The 19291-nt window shown below is 38.3% G+C and overlaps 1 protein-coding gene across 1 annotated transcript; it reads right to left on the bottom strand.

Annotated features, from left to right (window-relative positions):
* Window positions 1–2153: 2153 nt before the first annotated feature.
* Window positions 2154–19254, bottom strand: FBXO45 (F-box protein 45). The gene is made up of 3 exons (XM_042955877.1): window positions 18624–19254; window positions 10523–10879; window positions 2154–6273 (listed from the first exon to the last, which is right to left on the bottom strand). Exons 1-3 carry the CDS (start codon window positions 18936–18938, stop codon window positions 6088–6090), a joined length of 858 nt encoding a protein of 285 aa, XP_042811811.1. The 5' UTR covers window positions 18939–19254; the 3' UTR covers window positions 2154–6087.
* Between the last annotated feature and the right edge of the window lie 37 nt (window positions 19255–19291).

Raw genomic sequence — 19291 nt, 5'->3', positions numbered from 1 at the left:
AATCCAGACAGTAGTTTTAACTGCTTTTTGTGTATTTCTACCTCAGATTCAACATGTTCAAGACTGAATGCATCACCTCCTGCTCCAATCTATTCCTCCTTTTCAATTCCTTATCCTAATAGAGTACCATGATTGTCCCAAACATCCGCACCAAAAAAGTGCCTCATCCTCTACCCACAAATGGTCTCCATTTATCTTCCTGAATGTCTCTTAAATACATCTTTCCTCTACATCTTTACAGTCACTTCCTGCCTAGACTTCCTAATTCATCTGCCATTTTTCTATCACTGCCTTTTGCAGCAAGAGTAATTGTTAAAGCGCACAGATCATGCCATGCCTCTGCTCGAAAGCCTCTGAATGGCTTCCCCATGAAAAATAGGATGAAACCCAAACTCCTTAGCATGGCAATTATGGTCTGGCCCCAAACCCCTGGCTCCATATCCTCTCCCACTACTCTTCCAGTGTGCACAGTTTCCATACATACTGGATCCACTTATGCGTCTGTATCACATACATGCTACTCCGTGCACCTACAATAGTGGATCTAACCTAACTCGTATTCATCTTCTAAGACTCAGTTTTTTCTTTTTTAAGTTTATTTATTTTGAGAGGGAGAGAGAGACTGTGTGTGGAAAGGGCAGAGAGAGAAAGAGAGACAGAATCCCAAGGTCCAATGCGGGGTTTGAACTCATGAACCATGAGACCATGACGTGAGCTGAAATCAAGAGTCAGATGCTTAACCGACTGAGCCACCTAAGTGCCTCTGAAAGGCCTTTTATTTATTTATTTATTTATTAAAAAAAAATTTTTTTTAATGTTTATTTATTTTTGAGACAGAGAGAGAGAGAGCATGAACGGGGGAGGGGCAGAGAGAGAGGGAGACACAGAATCGGAAGCAGGCTCCAGGCTCTGAGCCATCAGCCCAGAGCCCGACGCGGTGCTAGAACTCACAGACCACGAGATCGTGACCTGAGCTGAAGTCGGACGCTTAACCGACTGAGCCACCCAGGAGCCCCTATTTATTTATTTTTGAAAGACCTTTTAAACACTGGTTGGAAAATGTCAACAGGTTAGCTACACTAAAATAAACAAAGATATCTGGCTATTTCCACTACAATATGCCTTTAATTAACCTAACTTTGGATATTAGCATTTTAATAAATGACTGCAAGGAGCTGGTTTCAAGGGAGACAGGACCACAAAACCTATCCCCAATACTCAATTTCACCCCCCCACCCATTTATTTATAGAGGAGAAAAGGTAGCAGAAATACTATGACTTGCTAAATATCATACAACAGACAGGACTTGATTTCCCTGAACTCTTGTTTTCTTGTCTAAAAAGAAACAGAAATTAAGGACTGTCAACAGGGTAACCTAAAGAAAACTCCCTAAACGATTACTTCCTAAGTCACTTATCATGAAGTCCTATATACACAAGCTGATTGACAACAATTTTAAATTCTGAGAGGCTATTTCTTTTAATGAACCATATACTGAAGAGGATAGAATTTGCCCTCAATAATATTTTAATGAATACATTAAATAAAAAGCAAATGGTTCGGGGGAGGATCCAAGAAAAGAAATTAGGACAACAGATTAGTAAAGCTCTCCCTAAACAAAAGATCCAGAAATTTTACACCTACCTTTCTTCTTAGGAAATTAAAACCCTTTGTAAAATTTGAACAAATACATCAAGCAACTTTTGGCAACATGATCAACTAAATTCTCTTTTAAGCTTTTGGATCACAGGAGCAATTAGTTCAGCCATGCTTGCCTCTTGTAACTCTTGGCAAACATTATCAAACAACTGTTAGCTGGGGTAGATGTAATGGGGGAACAGGTTCCTCATGAATTACTATTTCCTGTTCGCCTTCCATGCTAAACATGGGAAATATGGATTCCATTATTAAAAGACATGCAACTTATACATAAATTCCATCACATTTGGCTATTAAGCTACCTCAGTTTTCCTTTCCGACCAATATATATATATAAGTTGTTCTAAATGTAAGCAATCACAGGTGGTTAATGTTTGTTTTAACTTTTTATTAAGAAACTAAAGCAAAACGACAGAATTTCAAAAAAATTAAAATACAGAATTCTAATTTTAATTCTAAACAAATATGAAATTTACACCCGAAACTAAAAATCAGTTTATCAATATTTAAGCATAAAGGGGAATGGCTAAAATGCATTCACAGTCATTATTTCTTCCTTATTAACCTCAGATTTACGTCCCTTTCCTTCGTGCTTCACTTAAAATAGGATACAGAATTTCTTTCTCATCTATCTTTTGTTAATATAGTCTGTAACTTCAGAGCAGCTTTAGTGTCCCTACATAATTCTTTCTCTGTTCCTTCAGGAAATGTGTGAGCACCTGCCTATTGGGCTTAGATGATGTGGGCATAAAGATGAGTCCATCAGAGATCCTGTCCTAAGATGTTTAGAGGAGATAAGACACCAACAAATAATAAATACAAATAAATTTATACAAGGTATAAAGTAATATAGCATGAGTTAAGTATAGATAAATATAAAAATAGGGAAATTTGAAGGAAGGAGAGATTACATTCAGCTAGAGAAATTAGGAATGCTTTATGAGGATAGTATTTGGATTGGGTATGGACTGTTCCTTCCAGAAAGACTTCAGAGTGGTCCTAATTGAGATGGTCTTGATTTCCAGAAAGTAATCTTTACATTTCTATCTCTTCAAAACTGTTCATTTTTTTTTAAAGATCAAAAAATATTAATATTATAGTTTATATAAACAGCAGTTTGGGGACTTAAATTATAAGTTAATTATAATACCTACTGTATGGTTTTGGGCTGTTATTTTTGTAACTCTCTTTCCCAAGTTAAATCATATCTAAAAGGCAGATGATGCCTAATCATTTAGCCATGACTTTAGTCAACTGGGCAAAACCTACTTGCTCTATGTGCTTTATAAAATCTATACCTAAATTTACATGAGTAAGAATGAAGGAGATGAAATAAATGGCTTAATAATCAAGTCAGATAATGAAAAAAAAATGACAACTATGAAATGATTACATATATTAACCACAGAACTCCTTGTATGAAAAGTTTTAATGAATTGTGAGCCATTGGCCATTACAGAATTTAAGCCTTAATGTTTCTTTCCTATGTAGAACCAGATAATTAAAACAGCCTATCTCAAGTATGACAGAAGACCATAGTATGAATAAGAGTAATAGTATTGAGTGTTTGCACATCTGCATGCTTCACTAAAGTTAAGAACCAAAGAGAACGCTCCCGGTTTCCCAAGTCAACAAAGTAAATTCAATTACATATTTTTCTTTCCTGATCATAGTTTCAGTTGAAATACAACAAATACTACTTTGCCTTTCAATAGTACTTTTTATCCATCACACAAGTACTTTCCCATTATTTTCTCCTTTACCCTCAATATACTTGTGAGGTAGTGAAGGGAGCAGGGATTTTTTTTTTTTTTTTTTTTTTTAAATTTTGCAGATGAGAAAACTTAAGGTGAATTTAAAACTCAACCTTAGCAGCATATTGAAATCACCTAGGAAGCTTAAAAAAATCCTTATGACCATGTCCAACATCAGAACAACATCAGAATTTTAGGGTATGAGACCCTAAAAGCATCAAGATTTTTCAAAATGTAGATGACTCCAAAGTACAGCTAAGTTTGAGAACCACTGGTTTAGATGACTGACACTCAACTTTCAGGTGCAACATCTTCTACCTGAATGCTCTCTCAGCACCAATGAAAAAGAGATTCCTTTTCCTTGAACATTGTAATAGTTTGGTTTAATATTCTCTGTACAGCTATTGGTCTCCAGTAATAAAATACTTTACCAAGTTACAAATGAAGGTTCTTCATTCCCCTGATGCTCATTCTAAATATGAACCTCCATTCTATAAAATTGCAAATAGCATATTAGAGAATTTCAGTTTTGAGATAAGGATGGCTTTTTGTTAAATATTTAGGCAATTACTTGATTCTAGGTTCAATGTGCAATAACCCCATGTTTCTGTTTTCCATTCAGCACCTTCAAAACTTTGTTACAAATGAATGTTTACTAATAAGACAAAACAGAATTTATAAACAAAACTCTTGCAAACTCTCTTGGAATTGGCTATATCATATCCTGAAAAAAGACCAAGCACATAAGGGACTTTATTGTTTTATCATTTATCAATCTTCATCCTGAACCAGTTTTCTTTAAATTTTAAACTTTGCCAATTAAATTGAGTTGTTCTACACCAAGAAAAATCAATTTCTGTAGCAGCTATATTCTCTAATACATTTAACATATAGTCTTACTCTGTACTATTAAATATGGTTTTTCAGGAGGTTTCTTCTTGACATGGATATTGAAAAGGACTTTTAACGGATTTCACCTTTAAGCAACATACCAAATACACAATAAATATTTGTAAACCTGTCAGGTGGCAAAAATAAATCTTTGTTCATGACTGAAATCCCCTGCTTCATGAGAGTACTGATAAGCTTAACTCTCAAGGAGCAACGCAAGAACCCCAGCCAGCTGCTTGGTATCTCTAATTTGATTAGATTTAAAACAAAATTACGCACAGCAATAACCTAAAAGGCAAAGATTTCATCTGCCGTAGTCAATTCTTATCACAAAGATGCACCTGAAACCATACATTTATACTTTCATACGGAAGGATGTTTGTTTCTCTTATAACAAAAGAAAATCTCTGCTCATGTATGTTAGATTAACTCAAGAATATTAGTGAAATCAGATTTATTAGTCAAAAACTAATGTCAAGCTCTTCTACAATGAAACCTTCAAAATATTGCCAACCTGAAGTTTTCAGCACAAGGTATTTTATTTCAAGTCCCATGGGGGCAATTATCTATGATGAGATTAAGAACATTCTTAACCTGGGTTCAGGCTGGCACTGTTTCAGGTGGGTGAGTAAACATTTTCTTGATAACCCCAATGAAGAGTCTGAGGCTTAGATTTGTTGCCATGATGTAAACAATATAAAATTAAAAAAAAATTATAATATCTATAGCATTATGAAATTACAAAATAAAAGGACCATTAATTCTCTTCGTTAGGTCTGTGACTAACAGCTTTCATATTTGAGGCCTGTAAGAGCAAATGGCAATGTTCTGTGTTGTTATGAGATACTTTCTCAGAAGGCCAAAAAATAAAACCAGATACTATAAGATGCACATTATTCTTATTACTACTGATACATGTATGATTAGAAATAGATTTGCCTTCCCTCAATCTTAAACTCAAGAGACTGAGGGATCTTTACAATAATTTTGATCATTAAAATAAAAATAACCAGACTGTAATAGTTATGGAAACTGTAAACCAAATTAATTTAAAAATGAGCCAATACAGCACATCTCCTCTTAATCCTCTTCTTTGTAGTTACCTAATTTTCCCTAAATGTTATTCTAATTTTGTACCATGTAGTGGTTTTTAAGAAATTGAACTAGAACAAAGCAACCCCTTTGTCCTGTTTTTGTTTTTACAGGTTTTTTTACACACTTATTATATATACAACTTTTAAAATAGCTGCACAATTTTACATCTCACTGTTAGAGAAGTGCAGTCCAGGCAGACCATGCTTCTCAATATATTAAAAATATTAAATAAAACCCAACCAGTTTCATACTTTTCTAATAGTCAAGCTGGCTGGAAAAAAGGGTCTGGAGAAAAAACAGGCAGTTGTAAAACAGGATCAGTCTTTCTTCACAAACACACTACTTAAAAATCTTGCTATTTCCTTATCTTATCCCTTTTATAGCATCTCTAAAATCTCACCTTAAAAGTTGGAAATAACACATTGCTAACTTAGAGACAAAATCTGTTGCAACATGCATATGTCAACTGCCCACTCAACCAACTGCAACCCTGAGGATTTTTCTGGCCCAGTAGAAAGAGGAAACACTAAGATAATCTCTGCTGTAGAGTTGCTTCTCCAGTTAACAATTTCATGTGTTTTTCAGGATGTTTCTTGGGCATGCATGTATGACACTGTCACTTCATGATTCTACTTTCCACAAGCAGGTATCTTCTCCATTCAGTTTTTCATCCCAAGAAAGCCACTGTCATCCATCCAAAGGTTTTCCAAGGTAAACCAAAGTCACTTCTGTGTTGCCATATACAGCAGAAACTGCTGGATATAAGCAGGCCTTTGGAAGTCCTCTAAAGGCAACCCCCAGGAACTCATATCCACGTTCAAAAGCTAAAGTCTTATCTTCCATGTCCAAAATGACTCGAATTCTTTCTCCTATCTGAAAATAGACACCAAAAGAAGGTTAGAAGAAAACTCACCAAGGGCATAGCTAGAAAAAATAAGATACAAATCAATAAGTTAAAATATTAAGAATATATAGTCTAACAAGGGGCTCAAACTCGTGACCCGCGAGATTATGACCTAAGCCGAAGTTGGACACTCAACTGACTGAGCCACCCATGTGCCCCAATTTCTTTTTCTTTTTTTTCTTTTTAGAGAGAGTGAGAGTGCGCGTGTGCATGCAAGTGAGTGAGCTGGGGAGGGGCAGAGGGGGAGGGAGAAAGAAAAATCTTAAGCAGGATCCATGCCCAGCCGGGAGCCCTAGGTGGGGCTCGGTCTCATGACCACAAGATCATGACCTGAGCCAAAATCAAGAGTCCAACGCTTAACTGACTGACCCATCCAGGTGCCCAATAGTTTTTTTTTTTTTTTTTTAAGATGGGATCTGCATTTAATACCAAAAATTTAAATGTTCCTACTGAACAGTTCCCAGATTTTATTTACTCTTTGTTTAAAGGCTTTTCTTAGAAGTTTACCACTAAAATCTGTAACTTGGTATATTTTACCAAAAATGTCTATCTAAACCTTTTCAAATTATTACAATATGTATATACAACGGAATATTATTCAGCCATAAAAAGAAATGCAATTTTGATATATGCTATAACACAGATGATCCTTGAAAATGTTATGTTATGTGAAATAAGCCAGACACAAAAATATATATTTGCATGATTCTACTTATATAAAGCACCTACAATATTCAAATCGTAGAGTCAGAAAATAGAATAGAGGTTACCAGAGGATGGGGGAAAGGAGAGATGAGAAGTTATTGCTTAATGAGCATAGAGTTTGTGCTGCGGATGATGAAAAAGTCTTAGGTATAGATAGTGGTGATGGATAAACATATTGTGAATGTATTAATGCCACTGCACTGTATACTTACAAATGGTTAAAATAATAAAGTTGTATGTTTTATCACAATAAAAATTACCATAATAAAAACACTCATATAACCTTTAAAGTTTACAAAACAGTTCTTCAAACAGTGTGGAACTTATATAATCATGAAGAGCCAAATCTGACCATAGGTTCTAAAGATGCAGAATAGGCTTATTAGTCATTTTATGGGCCACTGCTCTGAAACACCTGTTTGTTATAAAAACAGCAAACTAAAGCAGAAGCACAATACATCCAGTTATTTTCCTACATGGAAAAGTGCAGACAAACAAGGACAGAAGGATATTTTACTTTTATAATTTGCATCTATAAAAGGTTGTTTTATTTACATACTTGGAGGCAGAAAGTCCTAACATTAGCAATCAAAAGTCAGAATTTAATACTTCCCAATTATGATAACTCCTGCTGTTGTTACTTTCCTTCATTGTATTTCCTGTCACAGACAACTACAAACATTTACTTTTTTCTTCTCTTTGCCCAACTCATAGATTAACTAACACCCCATTTTATGGGCCTACGAACATCCTAATTATCATCACCACTATTGCCACCAACAAAACAAACAACAGCAAACAGAAATGAAAAGTTAATATTTTGTTGGGTATTCATTTTGTGGTTTATTTGTATTATCTCATTTAATCCTCACATCTATCCTAGGATTCTCCCTATTTTACAGAAGATGGAAACTAAGATGACAGAACCACTCCTGGTGAAATTTGCATATCTGTTTTACCTTTGACTGAGCATACAGCATGTACACAGCACAGAGAACAGAAAGCAAAAGTCTTACTAGCTTTAGGTGTCAGAGAGCAAAACTTGGGAGATGGCAGAGCAACTGGAAATTTAGAGGAGGAACTCCAGAAGTAATGGAACCATAAAGCGGATGAGCCCTAAATCCAAGAATTAACTCTGCCCAAATCACTGTATAATCACTGTCTTACACAGACACACGGGAAACCCCAATAAAACCAGGCTGGTAAGATAGCAGCTAGAAGCCAAACCTCCCCCGCTGCAAAAACAAAACAAAACAAAAACCAACAAAGACATTAGCTGCTATATACCATGGGGGAGACAGAGTTCACAATTTGAAGAATCTAGGCAAGTTAACTGCCTACTAAAATAAAACCCACACATTTCAGAAAAAACAAAGTGATTCCTAAAAACAAAACATTCCAGTATTACTAGTATATTATCTATAATTTCCAATTTTCAATTTAAAAATGACTGGATATGAAAAGAAACAGGAAAGTACAACTCATACTCTGGGGGGAAAAAGCAGTCAATAGAAACCAATTCCAAGTAGGTCTACACGTTGGATTTGGTGGACAAAGACTTAAAAGCAGTTATGATAAATATGTGCAAAGAATTAAAGAAAAATCTAATATTAATGAATGGACAGACAATCTCAATGGAAAAATGGAAACTATAAAAAGGAGCCAAATGAAAATTCCAGAGTTGAAAAATACAATAAACAAAATTCACTACCCTGGCCTAATAGCCATAGAATCTATGAACTTGAAGATAGAGCAATAGAAATTACCTGATCCAAAAAACAAAGAGAAAAAAGATTTTTAAAAAAGAACACAACTTCAGAGGCAGAGAGATCAGGACAATATCAACTGTAGTCTAACAACTACATTAAATGTAAATGGATTAAACACTCAAATCAAAAGGCAGAGATTGTCAGATTGGGTTAGATTAAGAGACCCAATTATATGCCAGCTAGGAGACCCATTTTAAACAAAGACAGACTGAAAGTAAAAGAATAGGGAAAAAGAGGTACCTTGCAATAGTAAGCATAAGAAGGTTGAAGTTGCTATATTAACATCAGACAAAATAGACTTAAAGACAGTACTGAAATCTCCAGCTATACTTGCTAATTTACCTATTTCTTCTTTCAGTTCTTTAAGTTTTTGCCTCATGTGTTTTAGAGCTGTTTTATCAGGTGCATATACATTTACAATTGTTATATCTCTCTATCTGATTAACTCCTTTATCATTATGAAATGACTCTAATAATAACCTTATTCTTTTTTATTATTATTTTTTACTTTTGAGAGAGAGAGAAACAGAGAGACAGAGCATGAGCAGGGGAGGGGCAGAGAGAGGAGACACAGCATCCAAAGCAGGCTCCAGGCTCTGGCATAGAGCCTGATGTGGGGCTTGAAATCGTGAATCATAAGATCATGACCTGGGCTTAAGTCAGATGCTCACCAACTAAGCCACCCAGGTGCTCCTAATATCTCTTATTCTTAAGTCTATAATTCTTTAAAATTTCCAATTTCTTTTTAAATTTTTTTAATGTTTATTCATTTTTTGAGAGAGAGAGAGAGAGAGAGAGCAAGTAGGGGAGGGGCAGAGAAAGAGAGACACAGAATCTGAAGCAGGCTCCAGGTTCTGAGTTGTCAGCATAGAGCCTGATGCGGACTTGAACTCAGGAACCGCGAGATTACAACCTGAGCCAAAGTCAGATGCTTAACTGACTGAGCCACCCAGGCACCCCTAAAATTTCCAATTTCTTATCAGATTATTGTTTTAGACTCTGTTGACTCTATGCTAATCATATGGCATTTACAAATAGGAACTATAATTTTGACCCTAGAATCAAATGAGTATGGCATTAAGATAAGATGAAGAGAGTAAAAAAAAAAACTCAGTAGTTTGCCTAAATTTGCCTGTCTTATAGAAATCACTGACATCTGCAGAGGCTCTGAATCCACAAACAGATTAATGAATAGCAGAGGGTGAATATGTGTGTGCATGTGCACAGGTACATTTCTGGGAGTGAGAAGTCTAGAAAAAAGTAGGTTCGGATGTGACATGATACAGGAAAAAGGACAATCTTGCATGAGTTGGCAAACTATGGTCATTGGACCAATCTTGCTTGCAGCCCATAAACAAGGTTTTACTGGAACACAGCTATGAACACTCATTTACATATTATCTATGGTTGCTTTTGTACTACAACAACAGAGTTGAATAGTTGTGACAGAGACCATAGGGACCACAAGGCTTGAAATATTTATTACCTGCCCTATATAGAAAAAAGTTTGCCAACCCCTGATTTAGAGCAAAGACAGATAGCTCAAGGTCAATATGTATTAGGAAACAAATACGGAAATACTAAAAGATTATTAAAGTAGCAAAGAAAGGCCAGTTACACTATTTACTTTTAAATTACCAAAAAGACACACAAAGCTGCTATATAAAATTTTGTGAACTTAAAACAAATTAATGATTTATGATTTGACAAAGGACCACAACTGAGAAAATACCTAGTTTCTCACCTGATATTTTGGTGCATTGTTGCACTGTGGAAAACTGCCATTGACTTCTCCGTTATGTAGTAGATTATTGTCCACCAGATTCCAGCCCCAGCTCTGGTCATCACTGCCCAGTAATGCCACATACCCTTGGCATTGCATGGGGGCTCGTTTTGTAGCAATTCCAATCACTGCCACAGTGCCCAGAGGGCCTTCCCACCACACTTCCCATGCATGGCGGCCCTCACTGAAACCAATCTTGGTCCTTGCACCATCAGTACTCTGAGCAATGGGGTTTCGATGTAAAGTAAAACCATTTTTCTTAATGTAGACATTCCTGGAGCAGTCATTAGTGCTGAAGGCATGTTGGAAAGCACGCACCTGAAAAGACGAAAAGCAGACCAAAGAAATAGAAATTTGATTTTTCTTAAACATTAAAAAGTATCCATGGTTTTAGGCTACATGTTTTTAGAAAATAAAGTTATATATTTTTAAATAATACAGTATGTATTTCCAAAAAATGGCTAATTTCAGGATGGAATACTAACAAAATATGCATGCAACATTTAAAATAACTGCTGGGGTGCCTGGGTGGCCGGAGGCTTAGTTGGTTAAGCCTCCAGCAACAGCTCAGGTCATATGGCAGTCTGTGGTTTTGAACCCCACATCGGGCTCTGTGCTGACAGTTCAGAGCCTGGAGCCTGCTTTGGATTCTGTGTCTCCCTCTCTCTCTGCCCCTCCCTTGCTCGTACTCTGTCTCTCTCTCTTTCAAAAATAAATAAACATTAGAAAATAAAAAATAAAATGACTGCCAACTGCTTTATTATTGATCAAAATTCTAAACTATGGTATCATTTCTCCAAATAGACTTCTTAAAATATCAAAAGATATACACAAGAATCCTTATATTTTAGAGATAATACTGAAATGTTTATGGATGACATTAGGATATCTCAGAATTGCTCTGAAATATCCAGGGCTGGAGTGAGAGAATGGGTAGGGTAAACACAAAACTAGATTATCTGTATTTAATCATTGGTAAAGCTTGGTGATAGGTTTGGGAGGTTCATTAAACTATTTCCTCTACTCTAGTTTATATTTAGTATTTTTATATCAAAAAGTTAAGGGATATACAGTTTTCATGCTGGCAATACTGTCATCAAAAAATACTTTTACTGAAAAGAATTTTTTTAATGTTTATTTTGCTAGAGAGCAGGAGAACGCGTGCGCACTTGAGCATGCAGGGGAGGGGCAGAGAGAGAGGGAGACACAGAATCCAAAGCAGGCCCCAGGCTCTATGCTGTCAGCACAGAGCCTGGCATAGGGCTCGAACCTACATACCACGAGATCATTACCTGAGCTAAAGTCAGACGCTTAGCCAACTGAGCCACCCAGGTACCTCCCCAAAATATTTTTTTTAATTTTTTTTTTAACGTTTATTTATTTTTGAGACAGGGAGAGACAGAGCATGAACGGGGGAGGGTCAGAGAGAAGGAGACACAGAATCTGAAACAGGCTCCAGGCTCTGAGCTGTCAGCACAGAGCCCGACGCGGGGCCCGAACTCATGGACCGCGAGATCATGACCTAAGCCGAAGTCGGCCACTTAACCGACTGAGCCACCCAGGCGCCCCTACCTCCCCAAAATATTTTAATAGAGAACGTAGTCATAGCAGTTCTAAAGTTTATGAAAAATTTTAATAACCACAAACTATGTTAGATCCTCAGCCTCCTTGCTAGTTATTACTCATACATGGAGACAGCACCACTCTCATTTTACCAAATCAAATAACCCTTTAGACGGCATCTAATTTCAAGCACTAGAATTTATAAAGAGATAGTCATTACGAGCAGCTACCATAGATAGGACAGATTAGTTGATCTTCACTAATCAGTTTTGTAAAGCTTCCAAAATAAGGGTAGTATGGAAATTTCTACTCTGTCTAAATAGTAAACATTTCTCATGCTTTAGTAATTTAAAGTTTTTGATTTGTATGTTTTTTTGAAAATCCCTTGGGGCGCCTGGGTGGCTCAGTCGGTTAAGCGGCCGACTTCGGCTCAGGCCATGATCTCACGGTCCGTGAGTTCGAGCCCCGCGTCGGGCTCTGCACTGACAGCTCAGAGCCTGGAGCCTGTTTCCGATTCTGTGTCTCCCTCTCTCTGACCCTCCCCCGTTCATGCTCTGTCTCTCTCTGTCTCAAAAATAAATAAACATTAAAATTTTTTTTTTTTTTTTTTTTTTTTTTTTTTTTTTTTTTTTTTTTTTTTTAGGGGCGCCTGGGTGGCGCAGTCGGTTAAGCGTCCGACTTCAGCCAGGTCACGATCTCGCGGTCTGTGAGTTCGAGCCCCGCGTCAGGCTCTGGGCTGATGGCTCGGAGCCTGGAGCCTGTTTCCAATTCTGTGTGTCTCCCTCTCTCTCTGCCCCTCCCCCGTTCATGCTCTGTCTCTCTCTGTCCCAAAAATAAATAAAAAACGTTGAAAAAAAAAAAAAAATTTAAAAAAAAAAAAAAAAATTTTTTTTTTTTTTTTTTAAAAGAAAATCCCTTATTCAAATGACCCCAAAGCATCCAAAGGCTGGGATCTACTGCTTTAGTTAATCTGAGCCACCAACTCCAGAATCACAGAATTTCAGCATTAGGAAGGGCTTTAAAGGGACCTACTGCAACACAGGGATGAGGGCACAGACCTAAAAGTCAACAGGTAGTTAGAGCAAGAGTCCCAAAGACAAGTCTGGTATCTAGCCCCTTCATCCAGTGTTCAGTTCCTATTTGCCAGTACCTCACTGCTTCATTATTACACTGTAGGGCAGAGACATTAAAAAACAAACACTCTGCTTGATTCAGGAGGCTGTAATACTGAAGTATTTAAAAAAAATTTTTTTTTAACTTTTATTTATTTTTGAGAGACAAAGAGAGACACAGCAGGAGCAGGGGAGGGGCAGAGAGAGAGAGGGAGGCAGAATCGGAAGCAGGCTCCAAGCTTTGAGCTGTCAGCACAGAGCCCAAGACGGGGCTTGAACCCACGAACCGTGAGATCATGACCTGAGCTGAAGTCGGACACTTAAACGACTGAGACACCCAGGCACCCCAATACTGAAGTATTCTAAATATTTTCCTATCTGTTCTATTATAACACACTTTTAAGCACATAAAATATCAGAACATAAGATTAAACGGGTGAGTAAAATGTCCCCCAAATATTATTTAAAAATTCAACAGATTATTATCAAGACAAGAAAATATAAAATATTTTATAAAATCATTATAAAATATTTAACTGATAATTACCTATGCCTATTCCCTAATTCTTACAAATATCAATTGCTTTTTCTCTATCCTTCATTGTCACAATGACACTGTTGCCAGCCTCTTCTCCAAACTGCTATGACTTCTTCCTATTACTCTGGGCTAATCTTTCTTCACTGTACCCTTTTCTGGTGACCACCATACCTCTGCCCCCTAAAACTCTCCTACACTCAATAATTAACTCTCTACCTAAATTATTTCCAGACCTATTTTTCTAAAACAGCACCTTTATCACATTTCACCTCAGTTCAATAACCTTTGATGGTTCCATACTAACTACTATTCTTCCTGGTTTTCAAAGCTCTCCAGGTCTGGTTCCTCCTATTTCCCTTTCTAACTTCACGTTGTTCTCCCTATCTGTAGCATCATAGCTACTTTCCTCCTCCAACATAAACTGTATCTTCTAAAACCTGAATCAGTCTTGCCACTTGTATGAAGTTATTCTAACCACGACTACCGAATCTCCCTGATTTTGCTCTCCTAAGTTCTTTTCCACCACAGTTGGAACCATACATTTAAGTCTGCATCCAACCCAACCACTTTGATTCTAACAGAAAATACATTGAAAAACAACAAGAACAAAAACAATAGCAATACTAATCTCACCTAAATTGAGCAAACCTCTCTGAGTCTAAAACAGAATAGGATAAGGAACACTATTGGAATGAAATCTGCAAAATCCAGACTGAGGGAAACTCTACAGGGTAAACAACCTGGTTTTTTCAACAGATAAGTTTCAGGAATGGGAGTTAGTAGGTGAATCTGCTGGCTAAAATAGCCTTAAGAGATATATATCAGCAGTTTGCCATGAGAACCTTATACAGATATTGATTAAATAAACTGAAAATTTTAAATATAACATTTGACATTTATAAAACAATTGGAAATTTGAACACTGCATTGTTTATATTAAGGAATTATTGTTAATTTCTTTACACTTTAGGTGTGATGATATTGTGATTATAATAAGTGTGCTTATCTTTTAGATTTGGATACTGAAAAATTGAGATGAAATGAAAAAATATACAAACTAATAAATAAAAACAATCCATAGTTTCTTTCCCACAGTCTCATGTACAACCTAAATTTTACATTGTAACAAACACCTTTAAGACCTACTTTAGGATCTAGGTCTAAAAATCTGAGAATATATTATACTTAGATGCTAAGTATGACTGGAATTATTGATGTTCCTTGGTAACATGAAAAATATGAACTTTCAAAAAGAAGACAAATCCTAAATAGACCGGCAATTCCAAATACTTTCCAGGTTTATGCTATCCCACACCTGTCCGCATCCTCCTCCCAGTTACCCAGGCTCCCTGGAAATCCTATCTGATTCTTCTTCCTCATCTCACCCACTCTCAGTTAGCTGTCCTATACGGATTTGTTCTCTGCAGTAGCTCTCCCAGCCATCCTCTTCTCTCCTCTACACACTTGTTCAGGTCTTAGGTACCTCTGGTATAGGTACTAACTCCCGTTCTGTCCAATTCATCTTATGGCCTAGTTTTTCTAAAGCACAGTACTTATCTGTCACTGGTCTGTTCAAACTTCTATGGTTTATAATAGTAGAACAAAGCCCAAACTATACACTGAAGGCTACATGCCAAGGACATCCATGATGAGTTTCAGCTTACCTTTATAATTGTATTTTCCACTACTTCAACTCAATCTCACTAGACCCTATATAAAGATAGAAATCTTTAGCCTTTCCTCTAAGCTCCAAACTGTAACAGCTGCCTATCTGAAATCTCTCGGATGTCTCAAAAACACTGTAAATTCTACTCTACCAAAATTGAACTCACTGCTATTTTTCCTAAATCTAGCCCAGGTGATTCTCATATTATGTAAGCTAGATATCTAGGAGTCATTCTTAACACCTCCCTCTTTCTCACCCCTATTTCAAATCTATTACCAAATCCTGTAGGTTTTACTTCCTAAATCTTTCTTGTTTCTCCCCATCTCCTCCACTACCCACTTCCTAGCGGATCTATCCATATTTCTAAGGTCCCCCTCCAATCTGTTCTCCATACCAAAGTCAGAAATAACCTCTTAAAAATGAAAAAAAAAAAAAAAAAAAAATCACATCACCAATCCCCACACTCCTAACCCCCTCTTGCTTATAATCCAAAATGGCTTCCCTGTAGTTTGGCCTCACTCCACCTCTTCCATCTTCTCTCAAACCTGTCTCACCTTTGCTCTGATTCAGCCACACGGATGTATTCTCTGTCCCTCATAATCATCAAGTTCTGTCCTGGAAGTCTTCTCTCTCCCCTTGGCTTTATTGTTCAGGTCTCAGGACATGCATTATTTCCTCAGAGGAAAGCCTTTCTTGACCTCCATACCTAGGTCAAATCCTCCATCTCTGACATTCAGAGCACTGTGCACCTCTCTCTCCTTCATAGCACCTACCACAGATGCAATTTTACAACTGTGTATTTGATTAATATCTATTTCCCCCCACGAGACTCTAAGCTCCATAAGCAAGGCATCCATTAAGAGTTTTGTGTCTGTTTTTATTCATCATTGCATCTGCAAAAGTGAGCATAGTGCCTGGAGATCACCCTTTTTAAAGTAAACATATATGCTGTGCAAAGCCTTTGCTTTCCTCTTGTCCTACTTTTTTCAGAGAATTTCTTCTTAGTAAAATGTTCAAATCCTCCCTATCTTTAAAATTCAGATCAAATATAATCCTAACCTCAAACCCTCTCCAAGCCTCCACTCAACTTGTAAATCTCTCCTTTCACTGAAATTCTAATTCTAGTGTGTGTGTGTGTGTGTGTGTGTGTGTGTGTGTGTGTATATATACTGGGAGTATATGTTTTATATATATATGTGTGTGTATATATATATATATATATATATATATATACACACATATACATATACATATGTCACAGGAGCAATTTCTATCATGTATTAATTATTTCTATACATTTTTCTTCTCTACTTGACTGAGAACTTCCTTACTAGGGTCTCTGACTTCTTTTGAATTAATATTTTTATCCTCAAGACATTTTTCTTATGTCCTGCAACATCTGAACGAACATATGATTAGTGGAAATCTACAATACCTACCATGGGTGTGGTAGAAAGACAATATAAAGCATTAAAAACCTAAGAAACCTAAAATATCTCTGGAAGGATACAGGTAACACAGGTTGCCTCCAAGAAGGCAAACTGGGTGGCTGGCAGACAAGAGCAAAAGGCAAGACAAGACATTTTGCTTATACTATATTGCTTCTTTTGCATGTTGACTTACATGAACACACTAACACATACTGTCATATGAATCCTGATTCATGTATCTTTTACAGACCAATTACAAAAATGTCTTAAAGCCTACTTTGCCTGATAAAACTGCAATGTTCTGCATTCTACTACATAAATTACAACTAGTATCCACTGAGCATCCACCATGTACAAATATTGTCCTAGTAAATTAATGTGTTGGGGCACCTGGGTGGCTCAGTCGGTTAAGTACTGACTCCTGATTTCAGCTCATGTCATGATTTCACATTTCACATTTCATTTTGTGAGGTCGAGCTCCACGTCCAGCTTTGCACTGATAGCCCAGAGCCTGCTTGGGATTCTCTTTTCCTCTTTCTCTGCCCCCCTCCCACTCACTTGTGCACGTGCTCTCTCTCAAAATAAATAAACTTAAAAAAAATTAATGTGCTATTTCACTTAATAGAAAAAAACTAATTTGATAGTTGACATACTTAATTGCAACATTCCTTATCTTATTAAACTAAAACCTGCTTTATTACAGAATAAATTTTACATCTATTTCACACAGGGAAAAAAATTTTACTTTACTCTGACTCCCCCTTTGGCAGTCTAGCTTTAAAAAGGGTATCTCCTTTTTGTAGTTATTAATGTATTTTTTATGTTTACCACATTCTAGGAGAGACTTCATCCTCTCTCACATATCCTCTTGGTGACTGCTATACTTAATAGCTGTTATCCATCCAACTGAATTCAAGCTCAAGGTCTTTGTTTATATTGCCTGAAGAATCTTCTCAGCCCTACCATAACCTGTTAGTTGGAATTTTTATTTGTATATGAAAAAGGCAGGAATGTGCACAAGAATCTAGGGGGAAAAGGCATCAAAACCAGAATCAGCACTTAAGATGACACACAGAATAGAAGAGGCACACCATCAAGGTGGAAGTATGAAAAAGTTGGCAGGGAAGTTAGCCAATAGTGGAACAAGGCAGTATTAGGATGGTTAAGTGGTGCTGACGGGGAAGGGGAGAGGATGTTCTATTCAAACCTGTAGTTTGAAAGTTAGCAGGATGTCTAGGACTACACTCACTTACAAGTCTGAAACATAATCGAGGGAATGAAAGAGAACTTAGGCGAAAATAGAATAAAATAGTTATAAATCACAGCTTGAAAAGAGTGAGGTGAATGTGTGGTGAAAGCAAAGATCTTAGAAATTCAGCCGGTGTTAAGGCAGCTAAGATGATCTAATAAAAAATAGCAAAGTATTGAATGGCACAACAATGGGGGTGGTCTGTCTTTATGGGGGAAGTCTGTGGAAAGTGGAATGAGTGATGGAAACCAGTAACTGGAAACTATCTGGTCCTTTAAAAAGTGCATCACGGAAGTGAGGGGGGTAGGTTTAAGGAGCAGAACTTCAAAGAGAAGAGAGGATCTTCATGGAGGGGGACGTGAAGTAAGGTACAGACTGCAGCCGTGCAAAGGCGGGATGGTGAGGCGAGGCGTCTGAGTCAGAGCTCAGATGAGAAGCACTGAGATTGAGAGCGGCGCAGAGAAGCGGGACTGGGGGCAGCGGCGTGGCCCGGGGCTCCCTCACCTTGGCCTTGTAGCTGGGCAGGTTGCAGAGGATGTCCGTGCGCAGAGCCTCTTCTGCCAGGCGGCGGGCGCAAAGGCTCCGCCACACCTCGCTGTTCTCATCACCGTGCAGGCAGCGGTACCAGTGCTTGCACACCAGGGCGCAGCTCCGCAGCTCGGACAGCTCCAGGTAGGAAAACACCAACTCCAGCACCCGGCTGGGCAGCCGGCCCCCTGCGCCCGCGGACCCGGATCCCGAGCCGCCAACCGCGCCGCCGCCGCCGCTACAGCCAGCGCCACCAGAGGCTCCGCCAGGCCCCGGGGCTGGTGCCGCCATCGCCTCACCAGCCGGCCCAAGGGCCGCCGCTGCCGCCGCCTCTTCCCCCCGTCTCTGCTGGGGAGGCCAAGCCTCGCCTTGAGACCGAAGCACCTCGCTCACCGCCCCTTTCACAGCCAACCACCGGCCCTCCACCGCTCCCGCCCCTGCCCGGGGGCGTCCGCCGAGCGCCCCGCCTCACTGAGGGCAGACGCACCGGCCGCACGGGCGTCCCCCGCCCCTCCTCCCCGGCTCAGCGCGGGCGTCGGAACCGCCCGACTCGCACGGCCTCCCCGCGGCGCGCCCGTGGCTCCGCCATACTGGTTGAGGGCACGAAGCAAGGGCGCACGCCCAGCTCGCTCGCGGTTCCTCTC

The sequence above is a fragment of the Panthera leo genome, chromosome C2, assembly GCF_018350215.1.
Source record: "Panthera leo isolate Ple1 chromosome C2, P.leo_Ple1_pat1.1, whole genome shotgun sequence".
Lineage (NCBI taxonomy): Eukaryota > Metazoa > Chordata > Mammalia > Carnivora > Felidae > Panthera > Panthera leo.
This window is presented reverse-complemented; position numbering and strand designations above follow the sequence as displayed.